This window comes from Chiloscyllium plagiosum, chromosome 1 (assembly GCF_004010195.1).
Source record: "Chiloscyllium plagiosum isolate BGI_BamShark_2017 chromosome 1, ASM401019v2, whole genome shotgun sequence".
NCBI classification, from domain to species: domain Eukaryota; kingdom Metazoa; phylum Chordata; class Chondrichthyes; order Orectolobiformes; family Hemiscylliidae; genus Chiloscyllium; species Chiloscyllium plagiosum.
The window spans coordinates 152,595,808-152,612,571 of NC_057710.1; the positions used below are offsets into that span (position 1 = coordinate 152,595,808).

Sequence of the window (16,764 nt, forward strand, 5' to 3'; positions counted from 1 at the left end):
CCTAACCCCCCAGCTTTTATATATATATATATACACACATACATACATACATACATACATATATATACACACATACACACACATATACATACATCCCTCATATATACATAAAATAATAAAAGAAAACATCCCCAAGGGGGGAGAGAAAATCAAATCCCTCTCCCCACCCCCCCATGATAATATTAAACAGTAAGGTAGGAGTAAAGAAAAGGGGGGATATAAACCAAAGTGGGGGGAAAGGCAAACCAACATCCATTATGTCTTACAGTTTATCTAAAAGAGTCCAAGAATTCCTTAGCCTTTTCAGGCGATCCGAAGTTATATACGGATCCTTCATGGTTAAAGCGTAACGTCGCTGGGTAGCGTAAGGAGTACTGAATATTTAAGTCCCTTAAACGCTTCTTCACCTTGTCGAATGCCTTCCTCTTTCGAACCAGAGCCGGGGAAAAGTCCTGAAATAGCATGATCTTTTCCGAGATTTCTAGAGGCTTCTCGGAATATCTGCCTCTCCCTGTAGCTCTGCAGCCGGAACAGGACCGGGCGTGGGCGCTGGTTCGAGCCGGGCCCGCGTATTGCGACCCGGTAGGCCCATTCTACCCTTACCTGGCCTGATCCAGCTTCCAGATTTAAAAGCTGTGGCAGCCACTTCTCGAGGAACGCTGTAAGCTGGCCTTCCTCTTCCCGTTCGGGAAGGCCCAGCAAACGAATATTTTTTCGACGACCTCGATTATCGAGGTCGTCAATATGATTTTCCAAGGTCTGGACTCGCTGCTCGAGAGTCCGGACCTGATCCACGGCCTATTGAGCTGCAGTTTCGGAGGTCGCGGCCTTTAACTCCACCCCTCCTGCTCGGCGCTCAATTTCTTGGATGTCTCGGTCGTGCTTCTGCAGCGCGGCCGAGAGTGAGTCCCATCGATTTCGGGACTCCTCGATGAAAGCGCGATCTTCGCGCCCAGCTTGGAGATCATCTCCACAAGACTTGTCACTGTAGGTAAATCCCCCGGGGCGGCTGTGGACGCCTCTGCTGTAGCTGGAGAGGGTGGGGGAGGGGGTCCTGCTTGTTGAGAGCTGCGGGTTCCCTTTCCTTTAGTCATTTTAATTAAAGATTCGATTGTTTAAGTTTAATATTAAACAACTAATTAAATTAAACAACTATTATAAATGATTTGGTGAGTGTGGTGGGGGTGGGTGACCCACTTTACCCAAGTCCTGGGAGGAGCACTGTCGACTCAGACTTGCTGGGTCGCCGCCATCTTGGATTCCCACAATCTTATTTTATAGATAGCTGCCCTCTTGAATGTCTCAGTTGCACATTTCTACATCATGCTGTCAGGCAATGCATTCCAAATTTTAACATGTCGCTGCACAAAAATGTTTTTCTTCATTTCAGGTCAATACCCTTTCATCAGAACTCACGCATAGTCATTGACTGGAAAGGTTAGCACTATTCCTCTGTCCATAGATGCTTCCTAACCTGCTGAGTATTTCCAGCAGTTCTGGTTTCCTTTTGGGCTATAAAATTCCATGGGGAGGTTTTGACTTTGGCAAAGGTGCTATATGAGCAGCCATTTATTATGGGTCTGTCCAATTCTCATTTCCATTGACGTCAATAGGTATAAATATCAGGGGAAATAGAATGGATGGCTGACCTAATCGCATCCATTATAAACACCTTGCACTATTATCCAAGGTCAAAATATGGTTCGAATATGGTTCGAATCACAGCATTGGTTAAATCATAGACTGCAGAAATTTGATTAAAAAATTCGGGACATTAGTGTTTCTGCTCCTTTTTAACCTTCTGGCATCGAATTCAATTTTAAGATTTCAGACAATAAATCACATTCCTATGAATAAGTTGACATGGGAATCTTGCTGGATAGCTACCCACTGTGCTAACATGCTGAGGGAATTCACTTTGTCTTAAGTGAGAGTTTAGCTATTCACATGTTACAACTTCACAGATATATAAGATCCTTAACATCCTGGAATATATGACTATAAAAATGCAGACTCCTGCCCATGATTATTGCTTCTACTATTTGAAGCACACCTATATTTTTCTGGTAATACTCAAAAAGTATGAATTTGAAAATAAGCCCTATAGAACAAATGTTAAATTACAGACTACGTGGTCATACATTGACCAGTTATTGTGCAGGTGCACCTGTCACAAAACTGCCATTAGGTTAGATTATTAAAATTCACAATTAAATACTGATCTTTTCCTGTATACTTAGTTCCAACAGTCAATGGCAAATGCTTTCAACTTTATGTGAAGTGTTTTTATTACACAACTGTATTTTGATAAATTGTTCCCATCTTCTTGCTATTTTTCTAACAAAAATGCTGCAGCCATACCCGAATGGCTCTGTGTTTGAATTGACTTTAACTGTGATAGTAATTGAAGAAATATAAGAAATCATGAAAGGTACCACCAGATTACCTTTTCCTGCCCAAAATATATTGTCATGTTACTGTGCAATCCTTGGTCTTACTTCCTATGGCCAAGGGCTCTCTAAAGTGAAAATTTTGAGATCTCTGAAACTATATAATGCTTTACATTGTATTATTTACAGATTATCCACCAGATAGGTTTGTCCACCAATGTGAATGGAGTATCTCAACAAGCCAACGGCATCAGTCCAGAAGGTAAGTGGTTATGCTTTGGAGCATTGACTGTTACTTGCTTCTAAAGATGCAGTGAAGATGTAAGGCTTTGGAATCAGGAGCCTTGGGGTCTTGAACCTTAGTCCCTGACCCAATTCTGTGTGGCTGAACTTGTCCTATATCCCTAATGCAATTGGTTAACAAAGTTCCATCAATCTCAGACCTAGCATCAACGCTGCTTGTAGAGCATAGTTTCAAATACAGATTCAATGTCCAAAAACTGCAAAAGCAAAAGTTTTGAGAGTGCATTCTTCCAGGACTATGGTTGTGGCAGATCTCAGCGTTTCTCAGATTTTGGATTACCTACCAGATCAGAAAGGTTTGGAGCATCAGTGGTGAGAGAAACAGAGTAAAACTACTTCAAGTCTGAAATGGCTCTTCAGACCAGTTGGTAAAGATTTACTGTTATTATGTTAGTATAAAAAAAAATTTCCTTGAAGGTGCAGAACTTGGTAACACATGCAGTTTGTAATATAATTATACAAATGTATATCCCTCTGAATAACCTAAAACGCACACACAAATAAACACTGAGCTTCCAGGAGCTGATTAAGAAGTTTAGGCAGGGAGCATTTGAATCTCTGTTGTATCAACAACGGCCAGATTAGTTTTTTCTCGCAGGAAACACAATCCAAAAACTAAGTTCAAACTCTGACCACTCCCTGACAGACTGACCACCTCCTCCAAGCAGTCTCATCAGCCATTCACAATCTGTTTGAGAATACCATCTTACCAGATTTCTAGAATGAATATCTAAGTACTGACATTATTAATAGCCGACTTCTGCTATTTGTTTAAACATAATGCTCTTCCCTAGTGACGAAGCGTCTGCAGAATGTTTTGATCAGGAAACAACCTGCAATTAATTTGAGGCCTGGCCTCCCGAGTAAACATAAGCCTGTTTGGTCTGTTGTCCTATCTGCACAAGCTGTTACCCATAGTCCAAGCATCATTCTTAGCTCTCCATTCACAGCTCCAATCCAAAATTGATAAAAGAATAAAATAAAAATAATGAAAAATCAGCAAGGGTTCTAACACACCAAGACATAGATAGGTGTCTCTAGGATGGATCCAATGCAGCTTTCTCAGGAAGGACAGCATAGAGGATTCTTCCAGACTCTCTCAAAGAGGACATCAGGGTTGAGCCTGGACTAGTGCTCCAGGTACTATGCTGGATTCACAACAGGAGGTGGAGGTGCCAGTCTTGGACTGGGGTGGTCAAGGTCAGAAGGCACACATCACCGGGTTATAGTTCAACAGGTTTATTCAAAATCACAGGCTTTCAGAGCACTGCTCCTTCGTCATGTGAAGTGAAGAAAGCACACAGGCACAGAATTTAAAGACAGAGAGCTCAAAAATCATAAAAATGGTGAGAGTGGAGTGTCGCTAGGCTGAATAATAAGTCTCTGCAGGTGATCAAAAGTGTCAGACAATGTGAGTAAAGTGTCAACAACTGATTAGCAACTGAAGGGAATGACCTGTAATCTGATTAATTGAGGCAAAAAATTAATTACAAAAAATTAAAAATAAGGTGGTGCTGGAGACAAACCAAATAGCTGGAATAATATGGGTGATATGAGTCACAAGCTGAGGGCCGAACCAAACTAACAAGTAATCCAAAACTGTTACAAGCTAATTGAGGTAGAGGGATCATAACAAGTTATCAAATTGATGGTGTCAAAACATGTAGCGCAACGTGAACCCGAGACCATGGTTGAGGCCATCTTCATGGGTATGGAACTTGACTATCAGTTTCTGCTCGGCATTTCTGCATTGTTGTGTATTTCAAAGGCTGCCTTGGAGGCTGAATGTCCTTCACTGCTGTAATATTCCCCGACTGGGAGGGAATAATCCTGTCTGTCCATTCATCTGTTGTAGCGCCTGCATGGCCTTGCCAATATACCATGCCTCTGGGCATCCTTGCCTGTACGTATGAGGTAAACAACATTGGTTGAGTCACATGAGTATCTGCCAGATGTGTGGTGAGTGATGCTCCCACATGTGGTAATGGTATCCATGTCGTTGATCTAACATGTCTTGCAGAGGTTGCCATGGCAGGGTTGTGTGGTGTTGTATTTGATGTTCTCCTGGAGGCTGGCGGTTTACTGTGAATGATGGTCTGTTTAAGGGTTGGCAGTTGTTTGAAGGCGAGAAGTACGGGTGTAGGGATGATCTTGGCGAGATGTTCGTTATGAATGCTGACATATTGAAGGCTGCAAAGAACATGGCTTAATTTCTCCGCTCCAGGGAAGTACTGGGTGATGCAGGGTACTCTATTGGTCATGTCCTGTGCCTGTCTTCTGCAGAGGTCATTGTGGTTGTTCGCTGTGGCATGATCGATGAGTTGAGCATTGTATCATGTTCTTATGAGGGTGTCTGGTGATCGATGAGTTGAGCATTGTATCATGTTCTTATGAGGGTGTCTGTCATGTTCCTCCTCATCTGAGCAGATCCTGTTTATGAGCAGGACTTGTCCATAGGGGATGGCTTCTTTAACGTGTTTATGGTTGGAAGCTGGAGAAGTGCAGCATCCTGAGATTATCCATGGGCTTGCGATAGAATGAGGTACTGAGGTGTCTGTCTTTGATGGAGATGTGTGTGTCCAAGAATGAGACTGATTCTGAAGAGTAGTCCATGGTAAGTCTGATGGTGGGATGAAACTTGTTGATATCCTTGTGTAGGCATTTCAGTGATTCCTCACAATGAGTCCAGAGGAAAAACTGTTGATGTATCTGGTGTATAGCATTTGTATCAGGTCCTGCTCATCAAAGAAGTTTTGCTCGAACTTGTGCATGAAAATGTTGGCATATTGGGGTGCAAATTTGGTCACTATAGCTGCTCTGTGTGTCTGGATGAAGAACTGATTGTAAAGGGTGAAGCTGCTGTGGTCGATGATGAAGTGGATGAGTTGTAGGATGATGGCTGGAGATTGTGTGTTGGTATTGAGTACTGAGGCTGTAGCAGCAATACCATTGTTGCAGCAGGTGCTGGTATAGTGTTGAAACATTCATTGTGTTGAGGAAGGTTCAATTAGTCTATTTGTACAGTTTTGGATTACTTGTTACTTTGATTAGACCCTTGGCATGTGACTCACATCTATCATAGAATCCCTACAGAGTGGAAATAGGCCATTTTGCCCAACAAGTCCATAGTGACCATTGAAAGAGTATCCCACCCAGATACATTCCCCAACCCTATTACTCTACATTTCCCATGACTAATGCACCTAACCTACACACTCCTGAACACTGTGGGCAATATAGCATGACCAATTCACCTAAAGTGCACCAGAGCACCTGGAGGAAACCATCCAGTCATGGGGAGAATGTGAAAACTCTACACAAACCAGTCGCCCGAGGCTGGAATTGACCTGGGTCCCTGGCGCTGTGAGGTAGCAGTGCTAACCACTGAGCCACCGTGCCGACAGAGAGATGTCTCTTGTGTTATTCCAGCTGGGGTTAGTTTGTTAGCGATTTTTGAAAACATTTGTAGCTCAGATTGAGGTTCTGGATGTAAGTTTGCTCGCTTAGTTGGAAAGTTTGTTGTTAGACGTTTCGTCACCATACTAGGCAACATCATACTATGTAACATACCAGATATGTTTGTCTCTAGCACCACCTTATTTTAAATTTTTTGTAATTAGCTCTCTGCCTCAACTAATCGGATTATAGGTCATCCCTTCACTTGGTATTCAGCTGTTGACACTCCACTCACACCATTTATATGGTCTTTTGATCACTCTGCCTATAAATTCTGTGCCTGTGTGCTGCTCTTCACTTCGCCTGATGAAGGAGGAAGGCTCCAAAAGCTTGTGACTTTGAATAAACCTGGTGAACCTTAACCTGGTGTTTGTGACTTCTGACCTTGTCCACAATAGGATGGTTTTCAGGAACAAGAGAGTTGAACTGTGAACCAGACTGGCCACCAAGCTGAAGAAACCAAGCAATCATCAAAGCAGAAGCTGCAACCAGGCAGTGGTAAACCTCGGCAAGAGTCTGCAATAAACAAGCCGTTACCACGAGACATGAGATTTTCAAGAAATGTATTGTTTAAAAAAAGTTTCATTGACCTTTTTAAAAACAAAAGCAAACCAGTTATCTCCATAATCCTGTAACCTCATTTCGTTAACCTGTTAATATCTCTTTATAATTTTATGCTACCATTTACACTGCTCATAATGCTGTCTATTGTTGTTTCATTGGCAAACTTGAATGTACGGCTTTGTACCTCATTACTGAGTTATTGTTAATTAGTAGCTATTGCCCCACCATTGTCATGCAGACCTGCACTAGACATATTCTGTGTATCAGTGTACCTTCCCATTATCTCTGCTCATTGTCTCCTGTCATCGGCCTGTTTTGTTTATGGTGATTTGGCAATTTTCCACCACTTAAGAATTATTTTCTTAAGATATCTAATGTTATCACTGATGTAAACAAAGTAATTGTTCAACATGCACACTATTTCTTTAATTTCAATAAGGTTATTTGTAAGGGGCCCACATTGCACTCTTTCCTGAGAATTATCGAAATTTATTTTGGTGATTCTGATATGGCTTGCATATTTCTTATCGTACTCCTTTTTCATAGCTCTTATAATTTGGTAGTTCATCTTTCATTGTTCTTTTAATTCCTCCATTGCCTGGTATGTGCTAATTTTTGACTTTTTATAGTAATTTTTTTATTCCTTTAGTCTAACATGCCTTTTGTTGGCAATTAGAACTTTTGCCCCGATGGATACAAGTAATTTCCGTATTACATGAAATTCTACATGATCATTATCTTTTCACAGATTTGCACAGTTTCCTATGAACAGTCCGTGTCTCATCACATTAATGTCCAAATTGAATATAGCTATTCTCCTATTTGGTTCTAGAATATATTGTTGGAGAAAATTATCCTGAGGCCATACAAGAAAGAGCCAGTCTGCTTATCCCAATCTATATTACATCTTAAGTTGCACACTGAAGCCATCCTGTCTTTACTACATGCTAATCCAGTCTCTACAACGGCACCACTTCATAGGTACAGCTAAGGTTGGAAGGGTTGGGCTGTACACAAATCTCCAGTACAGTCTTAAATTTAAAAAATATTCTGCTCCTAATGTCTTCACTGCCCGCTTAGATCTCTCATTATACTTCTTTTATCATTGAAATGGTGTCATTCTTAATTATTGAGGCTGCCACTTACTCTTTTTCATTTTTACTATCATTCTGTATTTTGCCTTGGAGAATTAGTGTAAATTTTATTGCTCATTTGCTCTTTTCTGTACTTAACCAGGGAACACTCATGTTGATGTTGGGTGTCAAATGTGGAAAACATATCCCAATCTCCATATTGATGTTTCCATATTTCAATTAGTGAAAAAGTGCAGATGTTAAATAATTAAATTCTTATGAACCCGCCAAAGGACTGAAATATTGCTTCTTTTTCTGTTGAACAGCTCCATTTTATTTTCCAGAGGTGCACATTTTTCGAGTAAATGTGAATAATAAACATGAAACATAATTTTGACAAAGTTCAGTCCCTCTATGATGTAAAAAAATTCTCATGGACTCCTGCTTACCAACAGCCCTTATATATCATTCCCATTTTTAAGATTTATTAACTTTTTCTTTTATAATCATGAGAATATTAAGAATGCAATAACATCATGAAATACTTCCTCAAGATATCTATTCAATTTCTTCAATTTTGAATAAGCTACTGATGTTTTAGTGGTCTCTCCGGAAGTTTCCAAAATGAAAATCTGAAACCAAACCTGCCTTTTTGAAATGGAAGTCATTTTTTACCTCTTTCTATTGTGTCTCATTTGTGCAGTTAAATGTTATTGATATTCTTCAGCAGATAAGCATTTATCAAAATCATCGTCCCCCTATCCAATTTTTACAGAGCAGTTATAGCTAGTGTGGCAAAGTGCCTATGTGTATAGAAGCATACACATTATTACTTTCCAGTGGGTTATATTTCTCTCTGGAAGTTTATTATTTGACCCATTAGTTCTTCTTTAAGGATGTCACAACTTCACTATTTGCTAACGTTTTCTGAGAACTCATTTCTTTAGAGACTTGGTGAAATATTGCAAGCATACACAAATCCATAAGGCCAGTTTTAGGAATTTGCCTTGTTTATGGAAATGGTCATTGTTTGACGTGGCTCTTTGATAGTTCAGGAATGCTGTGCATTTTCTTTAAAGGAGCAAATGCAGTTAAATTGTTGTTTCAAAAAGATCTTGCAGATCTACAGCCCATCGGCTGATTTTACAGCACCCTGCTTCCACTTTGGCACCCTTGTGCTCCATGACTACAATTTGGAAACTCACGTATGCTGAAGTTTTTATGATGCACAGTCTTGACAGGGAAAGCTGCTTGCTGGAAACACTTTCTTTTAATGTGTTAGCTTTGCTCGTCTTCAACATTGAATACTAGAAGGACAAAACAATTTCCAGTCAACGCTTTTCTAGAAATATCTCAATAGGATTTACTTCATTAAGATCTCCTGAGAATTTCAACTGCTTTGAGGCAAAGATCGGTTGGCATCAAGTTGCCTGATTGTGATAAGCCCATGTGTAATTTTAAGTCCTTCCATTGAGGGAAATGGAGACTGAAACAAGAGCACACAAGTGTAACGTTGCCATGTGTAAAGTATTGTTCAAGGTTGGGAAAATGTTTTCTTCTAATAGGTTAGTGAACAAGTGGAGCTGATTTTATTTTTGGAAAAGGCAAGATGTTGTGAAACTTGAAAGGGTTCAGAAAAGATTTACAAGGATGTTGCCGGTGTTGGAGGATTTGAGCTATAGGGAGAGGCTGAACAGGCTGGGGCTGTTTTCCCTGGAGCATCGGAGGCTGAGGGGTGACCTTATAGAGGTTTACAAAATTACGAGGGGCATGGTTAGGGTAAATAGGCAAAGTCTTTTCCCTGGGGTCGGAAAGTCCAGAACTAGAGGGCATAGGTTTAGGGTTAGAGGGGAAAGACATAAAAGAGACCTAAGGGGCAACGTTTTCACACAGAGGGTGGTACGTGTATGGAATGAGCTGCCAGAGGATGTGGTGGAGGCTGGTACAATTATGACATTTAAGAGGCATTTGGATGGGTATATGAATAGGAAGGGTTTGGAGGGATATAGGCCGGGTGCTGGCAGGTGGGGACTAGATTGGGTTGGGATATCTGGTCGACATGGACGGGTTGGACTGAAGGGTCTGTTTCCATGCTGTACATCTCTATGACTCAAATTGGTTTCAGCATTAGCAGTAATCTTTCAAAACTTTCTTGATTTTGAAATTGTGCAGTTAGACTGGAAATTTGCCATTATTTAGGAAGGGTCGGAGTACAAAACCAAGTGGCTACGGACCTCTCAATTTGATGTCTGTTTTAGGGGAGGTATTAAAATCATTTAAGGACTAAACTGGAGTAAACTATGTGCTGATCAGACAAAGCCAGCGCTGCATTTATAAAGGTAAGAATGAAAGCCAAATCGAGGTGAATGTTTTGAGGAGATCATTTGTGAGGGAGACAAAGGATTTAAGGTGGAAGTTGGCTCCATGGCTATTCCATTACGTTCCATGCAAGAAGTCGTTGCCAAAAATGTTTGAGAGTGCGTGGAATTGGAGGTTGTCATTTGAGTTGAACTGGAAATTTCATATGTGAAGATTTCAAAGATAAACCAGAGTATGTTGTTAACTGTGAGATATCAGACACTGTAGATAAATGGATTTGAGAGACCAAGCGCACAAGTCTATTCAACTTGGTAGACAGCGACAAATCACACCCAAAAGCCGACTGGAATGTGTGTCTTTGTTTCATCATTGTAATGTAGATGATTTGAAATAATGTTTCAATTGTATAAAGCTATAGAGCCTTGGTGATGTCCCATCTGAAGTAGTCTTGGCACCACGTACCTCAGGAAAGACCTATTAGCTGTCAAGGAGGTGTAACACAGATTCCTTATAATGGTGCTGGCACTTACAGGTTTGAGGTTTGAAGGCTTAAACATGGCTGAAGTATTGAAGATTGAAGGGTGATCTGGTCATTTTTGTTTTAAATGTATGACAATTCAGTATGATAGGCACAATAAAGTATTTCATCTATTGGGGAAATCAAAAACAAGAGGACATACTTTAAAATTAGAGCCGGGCAGTTCAGGGGTGAAATCACAAAGCTGTCTGTGTTTGATATGTTTTTATTTAGTATGGTTGTCAGGGGGATGGAGCTGAAGTGGGTAACTGCAAGTTGAGGGACAGGTCAGCCATGATCAAACTGAATGTTGGACTGAGCTCAGGGATTAGTCTACTCCTGCTGCTGTTTCAGTTGGTCAAAAGAAGCTTGGTCAATAGTTGTTGAGCACTTTAAATCTCATAGGAGTTAAGAGAAGGAAATTAGTGTTCACTAACATCAGAAGAGTAACATGTGGCTTAGGGAAGAAATATATGACAGTGCAATAAATCATAGACCGTGCATGAACTAGCCCTGAATGGCCAAATTACTTTTTCTTTGCTCAGGATAGATTTCTAATCCATTCTCAAATTTTACATGAATCAGGACTGGGAGATCCAACTGAACATCATCATTATCTCCTGAGATAATGTGTTGTGTGCTGAGAGAATACTTACAAAGGAGGTAATATGACTATGTAGGACAGTAAATAACTAAAAAAACTAAAATGGTATTGTGACAAGACATCAGTTTTCTGCTAGCATGAAACAATCATTAATCATTTCTGATGCTTAAAATATCAATCTGCCTTTTCCACCACCCTTTTCATCAATACTTTGGATAAAGGAATATACCCAATCAGAAAATATTGACATAGCATCTACATTCGATGACAGTTCAAATGGATCAGTATATCGTTTAAAATTGGATGGTGTAATTTGGAGCAAATCTCAATCACAGATAAATACCATTTAGCATTATGGTCTAGAGTCATACATTCAAAACTGACCCAGAGCTTGTCATATTGATGCAAGTGGGCATGAGTTACCAAATGCAGCTCCCTCCATGAAGTGATCTGAATAACTGTATACAAAACTTTTCCCCTTCTTTCAACGTTTTTTCTAAGAGCTTCTTTCACACCTTCCATTTCAACTGGCATGCTGCACTTCCAACTGGTCATTCTCTGACCCCATCTGTCAGGGTGGACTCTGCCAGGGTAGCCTCTGTGCCACTCTGTCAGGGTGACCTGCATGTCCACTCTGCCAGAGTTATCAACTCTGATGAGGAGCAGAGGTGGGAAGATGATAACAAAAGTACAACATAAGTGAGTAACATTAGAAGATGTAAAAGACAGTGGAAATAGGTTTGAATGTATATAATGAGAAATGAAAGCCAGCAACTCACCAACCTGCCAAGACTCCTTTGACAGCGCATTGCAAACTCACAACCTCTGCTATCTGGAAGATCAGAAACCAAGAGATGCCAGGGAGCGCTACCACCTGCAATTAACCTTCAAGCCAGACACTAGCCTGACTTGGAACTACATCACTGTTACCTCACTTCCTCGGAGTGAAACTCCTGGTACTCCCTTGCTGTCAGTCTCTGTCTGTAGACCAGGGCATGATTCTCTCCAACATCCAGGCTACACTAGAGCCAAGGAAACTGGACATCCCTTCAAGGTTTACTCTTATAGGGACAAGATTAGTAAAGGGTTAAAACATATTGTGATTAAAACATTTTTATAGTTCACAAGGCCATAAGATGTAGCAACAAAAATAAGCCATTTAGCCCATTGAGTCTACTCCAACACTGAACAAGATCATAGCTCATCTGATAATCCTCAGCCCATAACCCTTGATTCCCTTATTGATTAAAATCTATCTCATTCTTGAATATAACCTGTACTTAATGACACAGCCACCACAGCCCTCTGCGATAATGAATTCCACAGATTTATAATGTTTTGAGAAATTAGATGCCTCCTAATCTGTATCTTAAATGAGCAGCCCCTTATTCTGAGAATATGCCCGATACTCCTAGTCTCTCCCACAAGGGGAAACAACTTTTTTGCATCTACCCTGTCAAGTCTGCTAAGAATCTTATGTTTCAATTAAGTCACCTCTCATTCTTCTGAGCTTAAATGTGTAAATACCAATTCAACCTCTCCTCCTAATACAGTCCAGCTATACATGCTATCAACCTATCAAGGCTTTAGATATAAGTTTGCTCGCTGAGGTGGAATGTTCCTTTTCAGATGTTGCATCACCATACTAGATAACATCATCAGTGAGCCTTCAGTGAAGTACTGGTGTTCGTGACCCGCTTTCTCTTTATGTGTTTAGGTTTCCTTAGGATTGGTGACATCATTTCCTCTGGTGATGTCATTTCCTTTTTCTCAGCGGGTGGTAAGTGGGGCCCAAGTCAATGTGTATCCTTACACACAGATAAGAAAGGACACCAGTTCGACTGGGACAACACATCCATCCTAGGACAAGCCAAACTAAGACAGGTGTGAGAATTCCTAGAGGCATGGCATTCCAACCAGAACTCTATCAACAAACACAGTGCTTCACTGGAGGCTCACTGATGATATTACCTAGTATGGTGACAAAATGAACCTTCCAGCTCAGCGAGCAAACTCACATCCAGAACGTCAACCTGAGCTACAAATCTTCTCAAAACTCGCTGCCTCCAAAGCTAGTTCAGATTTCCTTGGTTAAGGGTACCGAAATTGTTCATAGTATACCTGTTGAGGTCTGATTAATATTATGGATCAGACTAAACCCCTTCAAATATATCCACGATATAGCCTAGACCTTAAATCTTTCTTATTTAAAGGCAATTGTAAGGTGCCGTGTTCCAAAGTAATTTGATTGGTTATGCAAGTCGGTTTTAAGCAAAACACACTTTATTCTTGCTCTACGGCTAAAAAGCAAACAAAAGGCAGAAGAATTAGCCAACCTTAACTTTATTGGAAAACTTAACAGAATAATAGATTATTTAAAAACTAAACAGCAACTGTTCCAATATAATAACATCCCATAAAAAACCCTTGGCAAAGGCAAATTCAATAAAATAGATTATCTTACAAGCAATTCAAGAAACAGAGAGAACTCCAGCCTTTAGCTGTAACAGAGAGAGAGAGACCTTCCAGACCCAGCTTCAAAGCCCTGGCACTGCTGAAAGCTAAACTAAAACCCTGGGTTCTGTGGGAGCTTGGACCCATCCATTCACGCTGCTTCCATTGTTCCAATTAAAAAAAAGCATTACGATTTGTTTACTTTATTGGTTTCGAATAGACAGCTTGGCACCTCTAACTCAACTTCTCTTCATTTAAAAAAAAGACCAAGACAAAATATACCTCTTAAAAGCCTTGGTATCTTCACCCTAGTGCTATGTATATTCTTATACTCTGTTCCATTTGAAATAAAGGCAAACATTCCAATTGCTTTCCCTATCACCAGTTGAATTTTGATGTTTGCTTTGATTGATTTATGCCCAAGGATTCCCACATCTTCTGTGTGATAATATTCCTACATTTCCACTCCCCCCAGCAATCGCTCTAACACCCTCCCTCTCCCACATTCCTATCCCCTTTCCTCCACTCTGTCCACCTTCTGTACACAACTCTCTCTCAACCACTTCCCCCTCCTCATCTCTCTCCTTCTCTCCTCCACCTCTTTCCGCTATTCTTCCTGCCAAAGTGCATAACCTCACAATTTCCCACTTTATATTCCTTCTGCCAAGCTTTTGCCCACTTACTTAACTTGCCTATGTCGTCCTCAAACATGTCTGTAGTACATTCATTTTCAATCTTCCAAATCATTAATATATATTGTAAATAATTGTAATCCCTGCACTGGCATTCAACTAGTTACAGCTCACCATCCTGAAAATATTTTAAAGGAAAACTTTATCGTCCAATAAGTGGCAAAGAATCTTGCAGTTCATGCCACACTTCCAATACTCTACTGAACCCCCTACCCCACCAGAATGTCAGCTCCTCATGACTCTAAGGCTAAAAGCCTCTTCAGGCCTACGAGAAACATGATCACCCTCAAGGACCCCTGAGTCTCAGGACTAAGCTGTCCTGCATGCCTCTGGTCTCCAGACTCCAATTCCCACTCCTTCTCCTGTCTCAGGAATATAACTAGCCAGCTCCCACATTCAAGACTACAACCTTCCCCGAATAACCCAGGCTTGGGACTATCCCTTCACGTCCACCCTATCCCTATGGATCCTATCTCCCGTGCACTCCAGATTTGAGATATTTCCTCTCCTCTTCCAGCTATGGGACTCTCCCCTCTTCTTCAGACTTGAACCACTTCCTTCCTTGCCCCAGGCTCAAGATCTTCCCTTCCTACCTGTTTCCCCCCGCCCACCACAGGAGCAGGAGGTGAACTAAGGGAGTTGAAGAGGGAGGTGGAGAAGAGAAGAAGGAAGGAGATGAGGACAGGGAAGTGGTTGAGAGCGTTGTGTAGAGAAGGTGGACAGGGTGGAGGAAAGGGGATAGGAATGTGGGAGAGGGTGGAGAGGGAGGGGGTAAAAGAGGGGTGGTGTGGGAGGGAATGTAAATCGAAGGGAGGAGGACTATAATAACACACATTAAGAATACCAAATAACATGATATTGATCTCTGTAGTGATTCATCTGAGTTAAACAATTGCATACCACATGGCATTGCAGCTAGGACCAAGACACATGTCTAAAACTTTGTGATCTCTAGCTTAGAATTTTTGCCTTGATCATGTCTGAGCTAACGATGCCTTGCTAAGTTCCCTGGTGCTTTTGTTTAAGTTTCATTCTTTGTGAGTTGCTTTCCAATGATTGCAGTTGAATGCTGCTGACTGCTTTAAAAGCATAAGGCTTGCAATTGATGTGGTTTGGAAGCCGTGTGATTTACTTTCAGGGTTGTGTTTCAATCGATCACTGTTAGCTCTCAGTCGATGACTGAATGAACATTTTGGAATGCAGATCATCGCAAATGGGTGCAAGGAAATGCTGTTGAGTAAAGAATTATGTCAAAATGTTCTGGTAGAGTTATCAAACAAAAACAAGTTATTACTGTAGAAAGGCTCACAAAAAGAATCACTGACTTTTCTCCCTCTCAGTTAATGTGGAGATCCTGGTACAGTTAGACCTGAAAATTATGACCCAAGTTTTCTTTGATCCACCCACAGGTATAAATGGAAATAGATCCTTGTCAGCTTCAACTATTCTTGATAAATATAAAGTTGGGAAGGTGATTGGAGATGGGAATTTTGCCGTTGTTAAAGAATGTGTGGAACGGTAAGTCAACGCAATAATACCTCTGAAACATTTACTTATATTTAAGGGAACACCGCGAATGTGATTTATTTAATAGACTGTTTTGCATTTTACACATGACTGAAGATTTTTTCTGCAGAATTGTAGTGAAATGCGTTTTCCTACAGCATGTCGTAAGCTAAATGTATAAAGTTGCCACGGGGTCAGCTGTGGTTCAGTGATAGCATACTCATCTCCAAGTGAGAACATTCTAGCAAAGCTACTTGGGCATGTAGCAGGCTGCTCCTATACAGCTACTGGCGTCTATCTACGATGTGGAAAATTGCCAGATATGTCCTGTTCATCAAAAAGCAGGACAAATCCAAATGGGTCAATTATTGATCAATCTATCTGTTCTCGATGATCACTAAAGTAGTATAAGTGGACTTTGCCAGTGCTATCGGCTGCACTTGTAAAGGCGTAACTTGCTCAGTGATGCTAAGTTTGGGTTTCCACCAGGGTCACTTAGCTCCTGACTTTGTTACAGTCTTGACCAAAACATGATCAATACAGCTGAACTCCAGAGTTGGGTTGAGATTGATTGCCCTTGACATCTGAGGCAATGTTAGACTGAATGTGGCATCAGAAAGTAGCAAAACTGGAGTTGGTGGGAACCAGGGGAAAATTCTCTGCTGGATGGAGTCATACTTTGCATAAAGGAAGAAGATTGTGGTTGTTGGAGATCAGTCAACTTGGCTCTAGGACATCTCTGCAGGAGTTCCTCAGGGTAGTGTCCTCAGCCCAATCATTTCAGTTGCTTCATCAATGACTTTTTCTCCATCATAAGGTCAGAGGTGGGACTGTTTGCTGATGATTGAACAATGCTCAATACCATTTGCAATTCCTGAGGTGCTGA

General features: G+C 40.9%; 1 protein-coding gene across 6 annotated transcripts in view; it reads left to right on the plus strand.

The window, feature by feature from the left end:
* The window catches only part of dclk2a (doublecortin-like kinase 2a), a 323,983-nt gene that overhangs the window by 222,656 nt on the left and 84,563 nt on the right, over nucleotides 1–16,764 (plus strand). For all 6 annotated transcript variants that reach the window (XM_043699555.1, XM_043699584.1, XM_043699574.1 and 3 more), the window contains 2 exons: nucleotides 2,580–2,652; nucleotides 15,782–15,890. In XM_043699555.1, coding sequence (XP_043555490.1) covers nucleotides 2,580–2,652; nucleotides 15,782–15,890 — 182 coding nt within the window. The remainder of the gene's footprint in view (nucleotides 1–2,579; nucleotides 2,653–15,781; nucleotides 15,891–16,764) is intronic.